The 22,363-nt window shown below is 35.1% G+C and overlaps 1 protein-coding gene across 2 annotated transcripts in view; it reads left to right on the top strand.

Moving 5' to 3' along the window:
* Positions 1-22,363, top strand: part of AKAP6 (A-kinase anchoring protein 6) — a 256,747-nt gene that overhangs the window by 204,464 nt on the left and 29,920 nt on the right. For both annotated transcript variants that reach the window (XM_058807155.1, XM_058807157.1), the window contains exons 10-11: positions 4,755-4,901; positions 8,331-8,555. In XM_058807155.1, the coding sequence (XP_058663138.1) occupies positions 4,755-4,901; positions 8,331-8,555 (372 nt within the window). The remainder of the gene's footprint in view (positions 1-4,754; positions 4,902-8,330; positions 8,556-22,363) is intronic.

Raw genomic sequence — 22,363 nt, forward strand, 5'->3', positions numbered from 1 at the left:
AAAGGAACAGAAACTGCTTTTCATCTAGACAGATCACACTGCCCAGATCTTGAATGTTATCCAGAGGTTCCAGTGCTATTGACAACATAAGAAATATAACTAAGCTTCTGGACAGCGTCTAAAATGTTTCACACTGACAGTACCAAAAAGGTAGAAGCATTAAGAGCTATTGTGAAGGGTAGGCTGGCCTCTAGCAGATTCCTTCACTTTGCTTGTATACAGCTGAGCTTTGGACCCTGGACTTTAGAATAAAAAGACTCTTTGTTCACCACTGAATGGCATTAGGCATGGGCTTCCTAAGGGGCCACCATGAAGCCTAGCATGAAGAGTGCAAACATTATCCAGAAAGCAAAGTGAGAATGTGTGTGAAGAGATGATGGACAAATATTGCTATGTATGCATATATATATATGTGTGTGTGTGTGTGTGTGTCTATATATATGTATTTATTTATGTTATGTATTTGGTGAATTTGCTTGCAGAATATTGTTTACTCAATTTTTTGCATTCAGGATATTTTGCAAATTTGAGCCATTGCTGACTGTGCATGCACGTGCAACACCGAGGGCATATGTCTGTATTTATTGGTATCTGCCACAGTCAAAATGCCCCAAAAGGCAAATCTTTAAAATGCAGAATTTCAATGCAGGTAAAACTAAGGCTGCGAGTCACTCAGTTGTGATCTCAGTTGTATATCCTACAGTGCCATGTGACTGAAGATACTTTGTTAGCATGCGAATGATGGAATGCAGAACATCTACAAATAGCACACCCTTATTTCAGTAATGGAGAAAGTTCATTGGCTCAATTCTTCTGTACTTCGTAGCCATAGCTCCACTGTGTGTTCAGTATGTCTGGTCTCTTTTCACTATAACCAACAGAAGCACCATACAAAAGTCTTACAATGGATGTCTTAATCTCTCTGTGTGCTTTTAGAGCATTATTTTGAATTCCATCATGCAGGCTTCTTTTTTTTTTCTTTTCTCTTCTGAAGTTTTATTACAACAACAGAATTCCCAGGGAGCTTTAGGGGCAAGGTTCGCATAATATTGCCCTAAAGTTTTGCTCAAGGGGTGGAATCTGCTGATCTCCTGATCATCTTTTTGTGGTGTTTCTCTTTCTGAAAGATGCAGTGCGCAGTCTTACAGAGTTGTTAACTGTGTACAGATTTTTTTATTGTTTACCAGACAGTGCACATCTACGAACCTTTCATGATGATTTCTTTCTCTGACCTCTCAGTGACTAGGCATCTTGTTCCTTAACACCGAGGGAGGCTGAAAAATGCTTGAGTTGCTCAATGTGTGCCTTCTATACCAGTTTCAAAATGGCTTATTCTTCTGGTTTCCATGGTGACAATTAACACTGTTACAAGGCATTGTTCCAGTCTCCATTTGGACAGAATTTTCGGGTGTGATTTTTCACACAAAAAATGTTTTATATAATTTTTTAAAGAAAATAAAAAAGAAAAAAAGACACAGTTTAGCATAAAGTGTTGAAAAATGTGTCTCAATCAGCCTGCCTTTATTTCTTAGAATGTTTTTATCAGGGGAAATAAGGTTTTAACTTGCTTTGTTTTGGAATTCAACTTCTTTTGGTTTAAATATTTTTGCCAAACTTCTTCATGGATAAATGGTACTGCATTTATTTTAACTCCTTTCTTTGTGCTTCGAGAAGTATTGATCGTATTGAGAGAGAAGGAATAAAAGGCCAAATTCTTTAACTTACATAACAATGTTTTGGATTTATTTAGAGTGTCCTTGGGCACACAAAACCAAGCACGCAAGCACGCCACTAATCATGCTGTAAATATTTTGCAGGTTTTACAGTATTTTTTTGTTTGGGTTTTTTTTCCCAGTTTATATCACAGGTGTTGTGGGAAATGAAATATTACCCATTTATTTATTATTGTGGTTGTTGCAAGAAAACTGTGACCTTAACTTACTTAATCTCATTTTTGACTATTAAACAGTAATCTATATCATGAGATCCACAGACTGTCACAATAGAGCAGTCTTTGCTCACTTGAAGCTGAGGAAAGAATGAATCTGAAGATTAAATTATCTTCTCACCACAGGATTAAGTAGTCCTACCAGACTAGGGTTGTGCAGCACTGATAGAGCTGGTAGCTAATTTTTCCATGCAACTACTCAGAGTGTAGGTGTTTAATGGATTAAAAAAATAGCATTAGCAATAGCATCTCATGCTATCATTTCTCAAACCATACCTCCTTTACATTAAGTTCTTCCCTTAACCTAAAATATGCACTGCATATTAAATATCCAGGAGTGAAACAATACTGACTCTCAGTCATATACCAATACGTCTGATAATCAACTGAAATCTCTCATCTTTTACTGTTACTGTATAATGCCTTTTCTGTCAATCAGCAATTTTGTCATGCTTGTTTATACAGTAGGTTACCCGGTGACAAAGCACGTACATAAAACCTAGCTTATTTAGTTTTTAATATAATAACCTTTTATAACATCTGTCACAGTGTTTGGATTATGCAGCACTGAATTATTTTATCTAGTCCAAAATTAAATGAAATATCTTCCGTTTCTAAGTTAACAAGAGCATTGAAACATGCAGTGTGTTTTATTTTGCCATCAGTCCTGCACTGCCCAGGAACATCCCCAGCCCAGGCAGCAGCCAGTGCCAGCCTGGAGCAGGTGATGAGCAGTAACTGGCTGTGCCTGCACCAGTGACACACAGCTAGAGGACTCCCTCAGTCTATTAATTCACTTGACAAAAGAAAGGGAGTCGCGCGTACTGGGTTTCAGTGCCTAGCAAATTGGACTCTGGATTCCCTTTGATATTACATGTACTTATGGAAATAATTATGCAAATCCTTTTCGGCTATATCATCTTTAAATAGAAATCAGATTACATAAAGAAGATTGTAATCTCCTCCAGCAGCCATTCTAGCCGAGAAGGCAATAAAACAGGACCAGGAATCATACTTGTTGAATACATCAGTCAAATAAAATGGTGCTGCCTCTTGGGGTCCAGCCCTAGTGCCCAGCCTGGTGTAGGCGCTCCCACAGTTGTACACATCTCAAACCTCAGCCACAGCACAGCGAGTGTCAAAAGGCAAGTTCTTCATAAACAATTCCTTGGGTTTTACCATGCATATTCATGCAATTTTGGATGCGCAGACACCTGATCAGTGTTCATTAATAATGAGAAATGGTTTAAATCACCTCATTTAAAACATTTGCTCTATGATCCACAAATGACTAATATTTGCTGAAGTTTACATAATACAAATGATGTGCATGTGTTGTGTAAATGAGAGATTAAAATATGAAACTAACAATATGCAAACATATGCATGGAAATGCTGAGAACCTGTTAGCTGAAACAGTGATTTCACACCTTTATTATTTTCTTTAAGCTGTCTGCAATTGTATTTTTGCTTTGTTTTCCTACAGAGCATGCTCTTGGATCTGGCAAAGGCACCCATGTTTTAAACATTCCTAATTTTCGTTTAATTTTTATATTTTTCCCAGTTATTAACATTTTCAGTATGAGCTGCAATAGCAGTTTTCTTGACTGAATTTGAAGCAAAGAAAGCTTAACGTTTAGGAAGCAATTTTCTAATAGCTTTGCATAATTTATGTAAGTCTTGTAAACACCTTTGCAAGTATATATACTGAACTCTCTTCTTTCAGTAAAAGGCACATTTTTGGCCATATCAGAAGTTTCATTTCAATAAGTCTTTGCACACTTAATTAGCTTAACTATATGGAGGATCTGTATATGTGGATGCCTGTGTGTTAATTTTTTTTTTAAATTTACTGTACCAACTATGAAAACATAATTAACCACTATAGTAACCATTACATGTAATAGTTAAGTCAGGTTTCCAGAGAATACAATTTTAAGAAAAATATTTATTTTCTAGTTTGTCTGTATATTAGAGCACATTTTTATAGACTATGTAAATAATATAGACCTAAATGTTTAGAAAGTCCTATGAAATAATTTCTGAAAGAAGCTTCTAGTTTTATACCTGTTTTCTTCTTTTTTTTTTTTTTTTTTTTTTTTTGTTTTTTAACAATAAATAACAGTGCACAAATAGAAGGTATTTTCAACTTGAAGAAACTATTGGACTGTATTAACATTGTGGCTGTTCTCATTTGTTGGCCAGTTCACTGTTCCTGTTGGTTGATGCAATAAAAATCAAGTAACTGCTATTGTGTTGTAGGGGAACTATTTCTAATTGTTTTTCGAAGGTCAAACTCTCACATTTTCTGGCCCATGTGTGACACAGAAACCACAATGGGAGAGAGAATAAATAAACTCTAGAGGAAACATAAGTATGAAATTATTTCCTTGGGGTTTTTAGTTTCATTTTGGTTTGTTTTACATGAAGAGCCTCAGTGTTACTTGCTGAAGTAGTATTTTTTAAAAGTAAGATACCACTAACTTGAATGAGACAGAGGCAGATAAAGCTTCAGATGGGAGAGTGTTAGTGGATATTAGTGTACAAGTGAATATTGTGAGAGAGTGAATATTACTATGTGTAATCAATTGCTAACCACCTGTACAGATGTGCGACCCAGAACACTATGTGCTTGGTAACCAAATCTCTTATGATGTGTTATGAGAAGGTTGTATGCTTAAAAAAAATAAAATGAGAAAATGTCAGATGGAGCATGATCATAACTGGGCACATACAATTAAAATTTATTTTTTTATGGAAAAAACTCTCTACAGCAGCTAATACTATACATTTCTTTTCATTTTAGAGATACAATGTAGAAATGTCAATCAGGCACCCAAAAAAGATGGAACTGCTTAGTAAGGTTGAAGCTCTGAAGAAAAGTGGTGTTTTACTACCAAACGATCTCCTTGAAAAAGTGGATTCAATTAATGAAAAATGGGAACTGCTTGGGGTATTTGCATTTTTATTACTGTTTGTGGGTTTTGTGTACATTTTTGTGTGTTGAAGTACACTGTCTGTCTGATTTCTAATTTGGAGCACAAATATCTCTCTCTTTCAATCCACCACGTATATTTCAAACCAGCTACTCATTCTATTATAAAAACTCCGTAGCCTTTTCCTTTTCTGTTGATTTTTTTATTCCATGCTTGTCTCCTGTCTGACTTTAATAATTTTAGTTCTTTAATACATAAAAAATGTAAGTAAAATATGCCGTGTATTATGGGTATGCACCAAGTCAACTATAATGCAGTATATCTGATATACACTGACTGTCATGCTTGAGTGAATGTTAATAGAATTTATTCTGAAGGTACATGTTAGAGACATCTACTGTTTAACTATTTACTATACCTTTAAGATGAAAAGTGGGGTTGTCACTGCGTATTTCAGGTCACACTGATGGCTCAAAAACAAATACACAGATTCAGTACAAATCTGCATACCTGAAGCTGAGAATACAGCCAGGATATGTTTCATGCTGCTGTATTCATCTCACTTTTGACAAAAGCCAAAAAAGTTTCATGTAATTCATTTCACGCTATGATGGGCTGGGTCTCAGCCAAAGAGTGAGATACAAGAATCTGGCAAAAAGCAATATAGGGATTCTGTTACCCAGAGACCGGTGATGGCACTGTGCAGGAGACACTATTGTCCCATTGTTGTAAAACAGCTGAGAGAGAGAGGTCAAACTATATATTTTTCCATCCACTCTCCTTAATTGCCTTCACTTCAAATCAAGGGTAAGATAAATTTATAAATTACTTTAAATGATTAATTATAGATGTGTGATATTAGCAATACAGTTACATTGCATAATTTTGCATGCTATTATCCTAGTTTAAAAAATATTTCTAATACATTATTAGTAAGATATACATGCAGCCTCCCAACAGCATTTTAAATACTGACTTAAGTCACTTTAGGTGATGTGGTAATGCAATAGCCATTTAAGGGTGGGGGTTTTTAGTTAAGCAGAGTTGCTTCTAATCAGTTGATTCTCTAAATGTGCAAATTGTCAGAAAATGTTAAAATTTGCCTTATGAGCAGTGAGCTTATTACTTTAAATTTTAATCTGCAGTATCACTATAAGCATTTTGAACTTTTTTGATTGTTAATAAATGTTCTGATTTAGAAAGGACTTACTAACCCAATCTTTTGCATCTGATCATGACAACTTTTCTTTTTAAATAATTTTAGATGTAAGCCTTACATTTATGAATTTCAGTGTATTTAATCAGCTTAGTGGCACTGATTAAAGCTGGTAGGATATCAAACTATGAAATAAGATCATAATTCTTAAAATCTAGGAAAACTGTCTTAAAATTTTTGAAGCCCTTTGCTTCTCAGTATGTTAAAATCAAAATATACCTCCATATTAAGTTTTGCCATTAATTTCAGCATTTACAGAAAAATAATATTACAGTGTTTCTGGTAAATGCAGTTTCATGAATAATAAGCAGAGTTTGATGGAATTTTGTTTAATTTAATAAAAACCTCTGCAGAAACTAACAGCACTAGACATACTGTTTTAATTGGCATGATTACATTTTAATTGGCATGAAAAAAAATTAAAGACAAGGATTTTAACTTCTAACAATGGCAAAATAGAGGGATATGGTTTTTAATATTACTTTCATCTAAGGTGAACACTGTGGAATGGAAATACATTAGAATGAAATGTCAGTGGTGCGTACAGTTTAATCTGTGAAATTTTGTCCCCTGTGCTGAATATTACTCTGTCTCAATTGCATATTAAACAACCCTATCAAGGCAGGCATTGGCATCTGCTGTGCTGACACAAATTGTGAATTAAATGAAATTGATGTCCTCTGTCGTATATTTATGAAGACGGACCATTCTCTGAAGTATTCTGTTTATGAAGAATTTATGATTGCAAACTGTTCCAGAACAAAAAAGTGGCAATAAATTCTTTTTTGTGACCCTACCCTCCAAGGGCATTGATTTCACCTCCTGCTGCTACTTTTGTTGCAGCATAAAAACAATAGCTAGTGCTAGATTCCACTGAGGGTCTTCAAATTATCAATATTTGCACCATGAAAATAGAAGGGTGTTGCCAAGAAAGCATGTTTTCAGTTATGATCTCCTAAAGATGTGATTTACAGAATGCCACGTAGCAGATTAATATCTGTTGCTCTAATTTTATTTGTGTTTTAAAGCGTATTTTTGGAAGCTAATTTCATTGTTATAAATTATATTCCAGTAACTTGTATAGCATGCACTTCCAACAGACAGACATACTGGGTCACCTAAAACTGTATCTTCATGTTACAACAATTAACCACCACTAATTATCAGTTTAAAAGGTTATTGGATGTGAGTGTCAGTGTATATTCAATATTCTACAATCAGTAACACAGATCTAGTGCTTATAATAAGTGTCAGCCTGACAGCCTCTTATAGGTCAGATAAAACACTGCTTGGCATAGGAGAAGCAGGCAACAGCACATCTCTCTTCTGATGTTAAAGGATTGCCTTTCAAAATACTGAAAAGGAAGATAAGTTTCTATCCCTGGCCTCTTCAGAATATTCATTAAGCACCCAGCATCCACTATCAAAATGTTATTCAGTGATTCTGTTATTAGAAGTATTACTTTGAAAAGCTGGAGTAAATTAGTTTCATTAGCAGTGGCAGACAAACGTTTCGTCTGGTCCATTATCTCAAAGTGGATTCTTAACACGGAGAACTGAAATTTGAATTTGGTTGCCTAAAAAATTGGCCTTATGTTCAGGAACAGTGAGGATTTTTGGTGTCTGAATGAGTTCAACCACTTAAAAACATACCAGCTTTTGTGACCTAACTGTTCCTCTATACAGCCTCAGGGCTACATGAATGAAAATTATAACCTAACTGTTCAGACCTCAAAAAATATCTCAGTGTTTCTCCAAAAATGTTAATGCTACCTTGGATAGGAGTCTGGTGAATTCAGTGATTTTCATATTTTCTGTTGCTGTCTAGAAACCAGTAACTCTTATACTGGTTATATACTGGTATATACTGGTCTTATACTCTTAGCCATAAGTGTCTGAAGTCACCAACCAATTCTGTAGACTAACTAGTTTACAAAGTTATGAAAAATTTTGCTTCTTCTGTCCTTAATTATTCATAGTAAACACTAATTTATAATCCTTCTAGCTAAGTCAGTGACCCAGAGAGAACAGCATAAGTGAGAAACAAGGGTAGGAAAATTGAAATGTATTGAAACAAGGAAACAAAGAATGAAATTGATTGATATTAGTCATAATTATCAAAAAAACATCTCTAGCTATTTAAGAGATTCTTATTGTTGCACATTAACCTATATATGTTTTGGTACATAAGACTAATCTATGTTTTTTTTTTTTTCATCTGATGCATTAGAAAACCCTAGGAGAGAAGATCCAAGACACAATGGTAGGGCACAGTGGGTTAGGTCCACGTGACCTGCTCTCGCCTGAAAGCGGCAGCCTGGTAAGGCAGCTGGAGGTCAGGATCAAAGAGCTGAAAGGGTGGCTGAGAGATACAGAGCTTTTCATCTTCAATTCCTGTCTGAGACAAGAAAATGAAGGAACAATGAATGCTGAGAAACAACTGCAATATTTTAAGGTAATAAAAAACCTATCATAGCTTTCGTAGAGAAACTCTTCTTTATGGTGGGATAAAATATGTATCTTTAACATAACATAATGAAATGCATGTATATATTTAATGATATGTTTTCATTTTTATATATGTGTTCACTCATGTTTATTTTATTGAATCCTTACAATAATATTTATAATTATTTTTTGCAAAAGAGGTCTTTAGAGGGCTAATTGCACCACAGTTGTAAAAGCAATAGTATTCTTTCCTTCTACCTGAATGTAAAATGTACAATCATCGAATGGCTTGGGTTGGAGGAGACCCTAAAGATGTTCTATTTCCAACCCCAACCCCCCTGAAATGGGGAGGGGCAAAAAAAAAGCAGCTGAATTTTGTCTCAGAAAGCTTCACTCCAAACTTCACTCTCAGCATAAGGTAATTAAGGTCTTGTGTGATCATCAGTTTAATAACCTGTCTGCACATATGAGTCAAGAACAGCCTATCTGAGGTAACAATTACAGTGAGCTAAATTTAGCGTACATGAGAAAACATTCAAGGTTGTGGTGACTAGATATGTGGAAAAAACATATAGACTGTGAGATTTGCATTAATCTAGGCCACATCCTAAGCCTAAGCCTGAAGATTAATAAAAAAGAGGGAAAAGATTGTAGTCACAATGCTTTATTCAGATGATAAGCTCTTTCAACCGAAGGCCAGTGTTCAGCTTTGCAACTGACTTAGTGGAGGTTGCATGTTTTGTTCCATTCCCTGTAAGTAGTGGTAACATTCAGGAAAGAGGGCTAATTTAGCAAACACACCTGGCAGAACTGTGCAATTTTCTTCTCTTCATAGTTTCTAAATAAACCCTCACCCAAGTCATCATTACAGGTCACTTTACTCTGCAAGTGATCTTTGACCAAAGAATAAGAAAGGAATCACAAGTCATTGTTGAGCTTTAGAGGTAAAGAGGTTTTTTCTCTTCCACTAGTACACCAGGGTGTCTACGGCAACAGCAGTCTCAAGGGGATGGACAATTTCTTAAATATGCACCTCAAAGAGTATGCTGCCAACACTTCTAAATGTACTTTGTTTTGTACAAGCATTCAATAAAACATCAGCAGAAATATTATTTTCTTCCCATTTAGTCATTCCTTGACTCTTCATTTTTCAATAATGATGATTAGTGAGAAGGGTGTGCCATTGTAGATAAAGTCAGTGGTTTTCAGGTTCCTGAACTTGTCCATTTGAAAGCAATTTTGAGTTTTCTTATGACATCAATACTATTTTTTAATTATTTGGAGTCTTCTGCTAATGGGGGAAAAAAAGTCATGGTGATTCTGTTTGATCTATCAGCAAACTTCAAAGCAATTGATTAGGAAGGGCTGTTGATAGACCTGCAGAACTTCACAGCAACAGGTGCATATTTTCCATAGGAAATGCTGGACATTTTTATTCCTGTAGAAAATTATGGCATTTATTTAAGTGCAGAACTATGAATTTAAAAATCTAATTTCAGGAAAGCTTTATTTAAATCTAATTTTTTTTTATATTTGTATACACACACTCACACACACATACACACAAACAGAGTAGTACTATGCCAATCTTACATATTTTGTGCATAAAACTCTCAAATTAAATCTTTTTATACATATATGATATGATATCATGCCAAAAGCTCCAGAGATGTTAAACAGCGTAGTGTTATCCACCATGATGTAGCCAGAGTATTTCCTTACTTGGTTGATTATCTATTAATTACACAAATAATACATTAATTATTTTCAAAATGGTAGCCATTAGAGTATAAAAAATAATTACCTATCAAATATGGTGAGAGCACATAATTTTGTCATATATATTGAACCATCTTTGTCTCATTAAATCTGAAATTCACTATAAGTAAGTTTTCCATTCTTCACTGATCTCCTGGGGAAGTGTATGAAAGAGAAAATGGATATAATTAACAATACTGCAATGTATAATACATATATTTGAGAGAGAACATTTAGAACATTTTCAAAAACATTAGCTATGCCACTAGTAGAAAACCTGCTGGGGTTTAGTTTGACTTACTTTCCACTTAAGAGTTTAACCTTATTACTGCTTTCACTGTGGTAAGTGAATCATTGTTTCTTAATGGAAATTTACTGTGATGCACCATCCCAATACACACAGCCACTGTACACAGGGAAACATTTTTAATAAAATAAACTCAACAATGCCATTGATTTTCATTCCATAATGTTATGCTTTAAATTACAGTTATGCCTTAGGTAAAACCATTATTCCATTTTTGAGGTGTTCTCCTTCCATTTTGCAATTGGGGGGTGAATTGAATGTGTAGCTCACATGCAGTTGGGACCCAAGATGAGAGTGATGTGGTGGGAGGAGTAGTTGTTAAATTCACTGGTAGGAAACTATTTTGACTTCTTTTTCTTTTTTATAGAAAATCATGCCATACAAATTTGAGTGTTCTTTTTATTAAAGAATTCACTACTGCATTATTTCCTTTTGGAATACTCCTGTGTAATAATAATACCTAGAATTTCTATAGTACTGTCCAGTCAAGGAGCTCTACATGCGGCACACACATTACTGAACTAAGCCCCACTAAAAATTTAAGGTAGATATTATTATCATCACCTTTTTAGAAATGAGGGAAATAAAATACACGGAGATTAAATGACTTTTCAAGGTTTTCACAGAAAGTCAAGTGTAGCATAGCTACAGCTCTGTTCAAGAAGGGAGAAATGACGAACACAAGTTGCTGAGCTGTAAACGGGGAAGCCAGGGTGTCTGTTGCAACACAAAATGTAAACTAAGAAAATAAAAATTAATTGCAATTCTTGAGCTCATCATAGTAATAAATATATGTTTATTTTATTTACTCACGCTTTTTATTCCTCTTTAAGTCCTTTGAGTTCACGTTTTCTAGCTTTCCACAGGAAATGATGTGGACAAGAACCAGAATCTTACCTTTTAAATGAAATCCAAAATTCTCAGGTAAACACATAGTTATAGCCCCTGAAATACCAGATATAATGAGACTAATAATTGGCACAACCAATTTTCTAAAATAACAATATACAGCTATTTTGTAGGTCAGGAGAGATTTGGAGTTGTAAAGAATGAGAAGCAATAATAAAAAGAGTTTGCATTCTTTCATGAAAGTTTTTACCAAGTTTCATTTGAGTAAGGTCTAGCCAGAAATTTATGAGCCTGTTAGCTTGTCAGTAGAAGTGGTCTGCCACGTTTCTTTTATGTGTCTGGGACTTCAAAAAGCATGCTTTTTTCTCTGCAAAATTCCCTCAAAAAGCAGCAAGAGACCCTAAATAATTGGTCATATATTTTTGTCACTTGCAATAAAACTTAATATTTTAAGTGTTTTGTACAGAGAATGATCAGCTTTCAAAAATTGTTTTGGGTTTGGCTCATGGACCAGATACTTGAGAACAAGCTTAGACTTGTGAGTGCCTGTCTGTCTCAGAATCCTTTCTCAATCATGTACAACTGGGAAAGCCTCTAGTGTTTCCAGAAGCAAGATTTATAAAGGACCTTGTTCTCTTTCTCCTCCAAACTGAGATGGGGAACAAGATTTTTCCTCTTCAGAACAGGATTTTAGCAGACATTTTCTGCTAAATTGTGTTTGGCAAAAACAATGTTGCATTTCATGTCATTTCCTGATCTGGTTTTATTTGAAGCAATAAGCAACATGCTATATAGAGTCATACCTGTCTCTTAAATCTTTGTTTGTGTCTCTAACAAAAATAGTCTTGGTTTTCAGTAGTACTGAAAACTTGTGGTTTTCATTCACTTCAGTCAATATATCCATTAAAGAAATCAGACTACTTAATCATACAAAACATGTTGAAAATTTTTTCTCATTTGAAATTTCTAAAAGTTATTGAATTCCACAGCTAGTATTATTTGTTGCCATTTCTGCTTACCTTGTAAACAGTGTAAATTATGTGCTGGTTGTAACTATTTCTAATGACTAGACCCACTCAGAACTGTAAGTTTTCATCTTCCACTACATTTATGACTTGAGCATACCAGATGATGTAGTGTCATTTAAAAAAAAAAAGGTTTTCTCAGCAACATCTCTTATTTCTCCAAAGCCTAAGACAACTGAACTTTCTGATTAAATAATATAGGTTGCATTGGTAATTAAGAGTCAATATGTCTTATGATGCCTTTTATATTTACTGAAAAGTTTGTAGAAGAGTCAGCACTGTACATCATACAAAAAAAACCAGCTAAATGTACTTCAGCCAAATAAAACACAAGTGAGTTTGGAAGCATTTAAAATTATGGCCAAAATGAAGTAAAACTATTAATGTTGAATAAAGGTTTGGAGACTCAGAAATTAAAGAAAATGCTGGCTGTTCCTACTGGTGACAGGGATTGCTTTCACCACTGCATTCTGGATCCTTTACAGTTTTTAGAATGATGTTTCTGGCAGAGCTGCAATCAAAGAATTAGAGAATTTCAATATGCATGTAACAAAAGTATGCAAAACAGTCTGCCACAGAAAGTCCAAAAGAAGTCAAGCTGGATTTAATCCTTTTCACACCTCTATGATGGGAAAAAAAATGTTGTAATAAATTTCTCAAAAGGTGTGTGACTTCAGAGACCTAAAACTTTTCACAGATGAAAAATTCTTTACCCAAATTTTGTTTGGATTCAATTTTAGCAAACTGAAAGGCATACAGTACTAAATTGTACAGAACCAAGAAGGACTCCAAAGTTGCATGTAGCCTAATGCCTCTTACAAAGGTTTAAAGTGAATTCAGACTGAATTTCCATGACCCGCCATCCCAAAGTAGCACTTCTGTGGACCACTGAAATGGGAAGACTCATCTTTATAGTGAAGCAGCTGTACATACATATTTTTTGGCCCTAATGTAATACCTGGTTATATCTCTGAGTTGATTTAATTTACTAAAATATCAATGCACAATGCTATGTATGTATGCAAATGCACGTAAACAGAGAACACTTAGATATTTAATCTACCTCAGATTTTTATTTAATATACTAATTACTGAAAAAATTTCGCTATGTGTTTCAATAAGCTCTCCCTATTTAAGGTAACACTGATATGACATCGAATTCCCATTTAAGAATAAATGCTTTGCTGAGATAGCAGCTGTCATTCCATCATCTCATTTTGGCTTGAATCCTGAACTGTAAATTCTGAGGGTTTTTTACAATGTTACTTACTTTCTGATTAATCAAAACATCAAAATTAATCTTAAAGAATATGTAGTTGTCTCAACCTTTTTTTTCCCCCTCAATTGCTCCCTTTGCTGGGACAAATGAAGAGACAGAAGAGCCTCTGGACTAAGACGGGTGTGGGATGGAGGTTTCTCTAGTAATAGGAAGAGCTGAGCTCAGCAGAGCTCAGATACAGCACTCTACTGAATGCTTGGGTGGACAGAGAATGACCTAGTGGCTAATTTTAGGATAAAAATTCATATTTTACTTATTTCTTAGGTCTATTTTATGTACTGTCCCCTTATTTCTGATACACCAAGATGTTTGTCCCGCAAACAGTAGAGGCATGTTAAAACAGGCTTGCTACAGGGCAGAGATCTTCTCTAAGTTTCTTTTCTAGTAATTGGAAGGGAGAAAAGTACTTTTGGGATGCAATTAAATCATTCTGGTTTAGGCATCCAAAACCAAAAACTGACAATTTAGGCTATAGAGAAGAGGTACTGTACCTCAGAATACCTGCTTCTAAATTACTGTCTCAGGCTCACATTTTCTATTAGTTCAGATGAATCCCACTCAAGAAATTATCAGGAGTATCATTACGACAGAGGGACTTGGGGATGAGACAATTGCAATTCCGCTTAGAATGATTTACTGATATCTGTGAGGTTCTTCTACACTAATTACAGGTTTATTTATTTTCCAGAAAGGTTAAGCCCAAATTTCTCTTCCAGTCCTCCTAGGTGTGCAATAGGGTGCTCATTTGAACCATCTTATTAATGGGAACTATTGAGGGGGTAGTTGAGCCCTTGTCCTTGTCTTTCTTACTATACTGTGAGGATCTATTTTTCATTCTTTTGTCGTGGGTAAGCTTGAGAGACTTCAGGTCTCACTTAATTTGAGCAATACAGAAGATGCTGGCCTACAGAGGAAGCTGTTCCAAACTGGCCATTACCAAGTAAAGCTTGCAATTTCATAGTGACAAAGGGCTTACAGTTCCTTTCCCAAGACTTTCATATCAATGACACCTACAGACTTGGAGCTTTATTTCCCCCTCTAAGTCATGGCCTCTTGAAGACTCATATGTGTAGAAGTAAAAAACGGCTTCTTTTGAGAGAACATTCTCAGTTCTATCACTTATTATTTTCATTAACGATTGAAGATATAATTTGCTTTTTCTCATTTTGATCCATCCAAATGATTCCTTGAAAATAAGACTGCTTATTGTTCTGCTATTGCCTTGAAGACTTATTTACAGCAGAACCAGAATCATTCTCTTCTGTTACTATCAACCTGGAAAAGGAAAATGAGAAGAAAGCAGAAGATGAGTAAAGAAAACAAGAAAGAAATATTTCCCCTAAAAATAAGCCAGGACTGACTTGCACTAATTTACAGAGAGGGTTGGTACTTTGGTTGGCCTCAAAGCTTTACCTTTGTTACTGATAACATGTATAAAAACAAGTACAGCATGGACTGGGTATATAAGACAGTTAAGAAAAATTCACTGCACTATCTCCATCAAAGTTCACTTTGTATTACTGCATGTGATTAGATGATTTATTTGACTATCTATAACTGCCTCTTTGGAGTCATAGCATTGCATTTTCAGGTGCAAATCTATCCAATATTAGTGGATTATTGATTGAATAGTGTCTCTGGAGCCATTAAACTCTACTAATGAGGTTTTTGTTTAATTGGTGGATCATGCTGAAAAATTTTCCCAAGTTTTGTCTTTGTATGTAAGTTAAAAGATCATAGTCCCAATAGGGAGTATTTTTATGGACTGTATTTACCTGTATTAAAGTAAGTACCTTTATTTATACTGAAAATTAATTTCATACTGCCATGAAATCTATTGATTTTAGTAGAATTTGCAGGGTAATTTATTATGAGTAAGAATATGAGTGTAAGAGAACAGGTCCTCAGTATACATTCCTTTGTGTTTATTGCAGTCCTCATCAGGTAAATTATGGATCACAAATATGAGATGTCAGTCAGCAATGGGATTTGTAGACTAGTACCATATTTCTAGGGTCAGGAGAGTGGCTTAGATAATACTTGCTGCATAAAGTCAGTGGGAAAAAAATATACTATGTGGATTCCTGTCCTTTGAAGGATGACTCCTTTACTGCTCTCTCAGGGGAGAGGTGCATTTCCTTGTGTCAGAATAAAACTGAAGGCCTGGCCCCTAATCTGATGGATTTTCTCTGCATTTTGTCAATGGCCGATGGTGCAATGTCATTCTTACGGAACCACCTTTCCCTTTGTCACATTCATGCTTACTTTCACATTTTGGTCAATAAGAGGAGCCTCATTATGTTCTAAGCATTAGTGAAGGAAGAAGTGAAGGCCTCTTTCATGGTCCTCTTGCTTTTCACCCCAATCTTATCATCCAGGCAGTGTAAATATGGCACTTGAAGGCACAATACTTTGAGTACCTCTGAGTCTCTAAGACCATCACAGCAAGCAGTCACCATAGCCAGACATCTGGTTTTTGATAACCCTTAGCTTTTTGTCTGCCATTTACAGTTCATTCTGACCAAATCACTGCTTCTGTCCTTCCTTCTAATTCAAGCCCTCTCATAGTCCTGGGACTAAACTGTGTGTGTCAGTCATGTCCGTCTAACTGGTACAAGGGGCGAGTTAGTATTAATTTAAAACTTAACATATTTATAGAATCACATAATCATAAATTTTAGAAGAGACCTCCAAGACCATGAAGTCCAACTTTTGGCTGAATACCACCATGTCAACTAAACCATGGCACTAAGTTCCTTTCACATAGTTGTAGAGAGTGATACTCCGAGCCTCCTTTCCTTCAAGCTGAACAATTCCAGCTCCTTCAGCCACTCCTTATATGATTTGCCTTCCAGACCTTTCAGAAGCTCCGTTGCCCTTCTTTGGGCATGCTCCAGCACCCCAATGTCTTTCTTGGATGAGGGGACCAGAACTGGACACAGGACTTGAGATGCAGCCTCACCAGGGGCAAACAGAGAGGGACAACTACTTCCCTAGTCAATGTGATCACTTGTCTTGATCTTATTTACCAGGTTAGGTACTGAGGGAGCTGCCCTACATCTGAGAGGGGTGAGCCTACACAGTGCTGCCTGGCTCTGGTTGATTCTGCTCTAAGTAGCTTCTCTTGTTGGGAACGTTTAGTTTTGTCTTGAACTGAACCCAAAACTGTGAGCCTGACTGTATATTTATGCTTAAGGTAAGGCAAAAGAATGTATATTCATTCTGAGGATGCACTGCTTTTGGAAATCAGATGAACACAATTTCTGGAAAAGCCTGTTTGTTGTCCCTGTGCGTATACAGATAGACATGAAAACATCACAATTTATTTTCCTCAGTTTACTCTGGCACAGCTGTTTTTGCATTCAGGTGAAGTTTACTTCGTTGACATAAGAAAAAAGCCAGAGGAAATATCTTTTTCCTTACTTATTACATGTGTTTATTTCCCCTTTCCTGTTCTGAAGTCACCAAAAGAATAGTCTAATCTATTTTATGTTTGCTGCTTTCCCATAGAAAAGGTAATACCTATACACTGCAGGACATGTTTTTTGTGATTCAGAATAGGGTCTAAGCTCTCAGTATATTTTGGAATATACCAGGCCCATTGCACAAGGACAGCAAAAATACGTGTCTACCACCTAAGAGGGAACTAGATTAAGAAAGGGAGTGAGTATGCTGTTAACATCTGAACCTCACCTTGAGATTTACAGATATTGATGTACACCCATGCAAGGAAGTTTTTCCTTTAAAGCTCAATATAGCTCCAAGATAGAATATGAAGTTTTAACAGTTTTAACTCTTCCATAAAAATGCCTGAAATTTGTACCTAAAGTTTTTAGGCAATTGGAGGTGGTTTCTTGGCATCAAATATGTGATCTATGTGGAGAAACATCTTGATTTCTTTTAAAATATAATTCTAAGTGAATTTCAAAGACTGGAAGTCAAGTTGAACCTAAATGATTTTTAAGAAAAGTTTCCACCTGTGCCTAAATTCGTTTCCTGTCTTGAATTTATACACATTTCATTTGAAACTCTACTCACTGTGGTGATCTAACAAAAATTTCAAATTTAAAATGTCCAATATAGGTAAACATATTTTTGATCAGTGTAGTTCAGGATTCACTACAAAAGCAAAACACAACACTGATGTTTATCCTACCTCTCTGATGATTAGCCTGCTTTTATCTTAGCATTTTCTGGGGGCAAAAAATGAAACCCTGGAAAATTGTGGCACTTCCTGCAATATTTCTCCTTTGAATCTTTTTCACTGGAAAGATAATATCTCAAATTAAATGAGAAGAGGACACAAACCAAAGCCATTTATAAACAGGATGCTAGACTAGAAATATGAATTCTCCTGCCATCCCCTCTGGCTCCTCTATCTGAGTGACTTGACTTATTCCCTGGAACCAAGTTAACCCCAACTTCAAAGTGGGCAGTTTGTAGCTCTAAAATACTTCCTCTTGAAAATGAATCGAATTCCCTGCATGAAATGCAAGAAAAATAAGTCTTGGAAGAGATATGTTTTATTTCAGTAGGAAAGATTCATTTTCATCCAACACCATTTTACTTTTATTTTTAAAAGTTATCTTTCTGTAATTGCACACTAGTTTAGAGTTAAGATAGGAGCATCTTAACAATAATGGGCACTTTTTTTAACAGATTATTGCCAAAAGTGCATTCTTTATTCCAGGGAGACACTGTAATAGATACCAGCGCTTTCGTAATGATACAAGCAATCTGTAAGCTATTATAGTTTCTTTTATAGTAACTTAATCTTCATATTGTTTTATACGTCTGGAATTTTAATAGTGTTTTTAATTTATGAAGAGGAGTATATTACATATTACTAGTTACATGGGAGTATGAGCTAAATAACAGACCATTGAATGGTATTCTTACAAACAAATATTTTGAGGTACTTAAACAGGCATAAGGAATAGAACAAAGAAGTTAAAGAATGCCATACAGATATAATAGTAGCTTTTATGGAATGGGTCCAGAACCATCTAATCTGAATTGCAACTGTTTTTAATGCATAAATTTTGCTTCTACAGAAAAATGGGAATGCTATTTAAAAGTAAAGATTTTACTCAATGTAAATATATTTACCTATTTAATTAATTTAATTATTAAAATAATAATAAAGTATCATATAAATTATGTAATATTTTAAGAACACATATAATAATAAATAATTCAATTATTTATTCAAATAAGTACAGATACCCATGTAACTTTTTAAAGCTAATGAAAAAAATTCATTAAATACTTGCTTATATGTAGAATGCAAACTCCTATGTATATTCCTAAAGCTAGTGCAAAAATAAAGTATTATTTTCCTTCTAGTTCATTGTCATTTTTAATATGTCTAGAAAGAGACACAGTTCTCTTGTAAGAGAAATATCGTAACACTTTGCAGAGAGTTGCAGAGATATGATCAGTGTAGCAATTTAGTGGTTGTAATACTATTAAAAGTAGGGCTTTTAAATGAAGAGAACCAGTTCACTATTTTGAAAGAAGTGATATTCTACTTTAAACTGTCATTCTGTATTTCTGACTTGCAATTAGATGATATTTCTAAAATGTCATTCCCAGATTCTGTTGTGACATCATAATAAAATGTGACAGGAAAGATATTATATCAATACTTTTTCCATAATTAGCATTACATTTCTCTCAAGGGTTAAATACAAAGGTTTTTCACTCAATGGTCTGCAAGCTTTGTGCCTTTAAAATCTTTTAATATAGCCAAGACTGGTGACAACTGGGAGACAGATCTATGAACAAACCCATTTGGAGAGAATAGTTTTGTGGTGTGTGATATATGTTAGGCAAATGAGCTTATTAGGGCTCTCATCTATTTTATTATTGGTGCCCAATTTAATAGAGGCATTTAAAAAACAATATTTCTGCCTGCGTCCTTGAAATGAAGAAGATACATTGATATAATTGAGAGCAAATGATTGCATGTTGTGCCATTTAATCATGTCATTTTTCAATTGCTGTTTTTTGCACTTCACTGCATGCTTATAGAATATTTAGCTTCGATATAGATTAAGTCACACAGTATGCAACTGAGTAGATTTCCCATATAAGGTGACATATTCTTTTAACCTTGAAATCAGCAAAAGCACACAGGTTTGGCAGTATTTTTCTAAACAATGATGAGTAATCATTCATTTTCTATCTTCGTCATTTAGCTTTTTTATTTCAAGGAATTACTCCCCTATTAATAATTTTTGAGAAATTGTTGGTTTTCTTTTTCATTCGAAACAAAAATTCTTCTTTTCACCATCTGTCCTGCAAGAATGCATTACCCTGAGAAGTTCCAACAGGCATTGCCATTTCACAGACAGCACTGAAAACTACATTTTACCCAAACTTTGCAAGCATTTCCTCTTTTATTTTTCCTCTTTCTTGTTTCTCCTTATTGATGTATTATTTCTGTTAGTTGTGATACTTAAAGTTTTACATTATCACTTTTAAAACCTGAAATGTTGCCCTAGCCAAAAATCAGGCATAAAAAGCCAAATAAATTCTAAAAGGTGTATTTTGATTGGTGTACACAGAAGAGTGACTTCCATTCTCAGATCCTGCATTAATTTCTGCATGTGATTGTTGTACTAAAGAACAGCAGATTCACCTTCCATCAAAAAATAACGGGTGCAATCAGAAGTGTATCATTTCCTCCCTCATATACCCACATGCAACAAGGAGGAAGAGTTAGCCTTTAACAGACCAAAGTTAAACAGACATTTTCTCTTAGATCTCATAATTTATCTGCAGCTGAAATTCTTTTGTGTTCCTAAAAACAGTCAGTGTTGCTCATGTGTACACAGAAGCCCTGAAATAGCACTGATCTCAGTATACCTTGGCATTTCTTCTGGACCTGAAAGTCCAAAGAAAATCCATTTGTTTGTCATTGTCCAACTATTTTCAATTGGCCATCTCTACGTGAAAATTTAGTCCAGTTGTAGAGTGAAAACAAGAAGCTTCAGATCCCATAAAAATAAATTCTCCAAACAACATGTTATAAATGAGGCTATGAAAAAATCTCAATAATCTATGTGGTGAATGTGTGGATTATGTGGATTTAAGGCAACTCAACTAATTTTACTATGACTTTTAAACTACTTTTAAGGATAATTAATCCCATTGAATTCATCAAATGTCTTAAACAGTTAATATAAACAGCTAGTCAAGATTCTTGATATAACCTGTTTAAGTGGCCTACTCATCTTACATCTCGTGTCAGAAAGCTGACTTCCCATACAGGTCTTTCAGTCATGCAGAGCAGGTGGTGCAGCACAGCTCAGGTGCTGATATGCTGCAGGAAGGCTGAGGGATGGAAACTCACTGGGGCTTGAGGAGCTGTAACATTCCTCAACTCCCCACCTTTCTATGCCTCTCATATTCTCTGGTGCTGCCTGAAGCTGCGCACATGTTTCTGGTCATATGCGACTCAGGAGTCACATAGCTAAGCCAAGCACCTTCTCTTCAGATCATGGCCACTTCCATCCCCATAGATAGTGCCATTAGCCCTTGGCTTGGAAGGAGTGTTTGATGTCATTTGACTCAGCAGGGACTTTTCCAGATGATTTAAGTCATGGTATTAACAAGCTGTGAAAGTAGTTTCAGGTAGCTCTTTTTAGCTATGCGGGTGATAACTTCAAAGCACTGAAAATAGGAGTAGGCAGGGGGAAGTAAAGAATTGGACAGGAATCCTCAGTATGGGAAGCCATGACCATGAAAACATTCTAATGACTAACACCTCAATGATACCAGGGTATCTGTTGTGAAGCAAATGACTCAGACACGAAGTCAACTTCATACACAGCAGTTGCAGTTACTGTGTATACTCTTAGCCTGCAGCAAAAAAGTCAAATACATTTATTTAAGTCTCACTGCAAAGGCTTAAGTGAATATGTTTCTCCCACATTTGCAAAGATTTGGATTGTGTTTACGTTTACCACAGCTCAATGGACACATGATGGTATGAGGGGACAAAATTGTAAGTGTTTGATCTCTTAATCTATGCTTCAACAAATCTTTTGCACACACAGAAGACTAAGTGAGCCTAAGTGATGCACCTCAGTTAGATCACATCCTAATTTTCTGAAGTGCCCAGTAGCTTACAATAACAGCTTTAAACCATAAGGCTTTAGGCTCAAGAGAGGTACTCATCATATTTCCTTACTCATCAAATTTTTAAATTAATTTACTTTTATCAAACATGAATTATAGCTTCTACATTCACAATGTACCTTGCAAATAATTAATTGAATTAACTGTCATTCTGGAAGCATATTTTGCATGTGCAATTACTGTATTGACAGGTTTTTATAAAAGGATGCAATTTTAACAATAGAAAAACCTGGATGGATATCCAACACCACAGTGTATATATCATGTCATGGGCTATAGGCAATTATTGTGTCCCTTTAGGACACTGAACACAAGACCCTAATACTGCTTAAAGTCATTATTGCTAGTGCTATTATATAGGGCTTAAAGATGTCTTTACATGATTAAGTTCTCTGGGTTTTAAAGTATTGTTTCTATAGCCAACTATTTCAATACACTGTTAGATATAAGCA

The sequence above is a fragment of the Ammospiza caudacuta genome, chromosome 6 (assembly GCF_027887145.1).
Source record: "Ammospiza caudacuta isolate bAmmCau1 chromosome 6, bAmmCau1.pri, whole genome shotgun sequence".
Lineage (NCBI taxonomy): Eukaryota > Metazoa > Chordata > Aves > Passeriformes > Passerellidae > Ammospiza > Ammospiza caudacuta.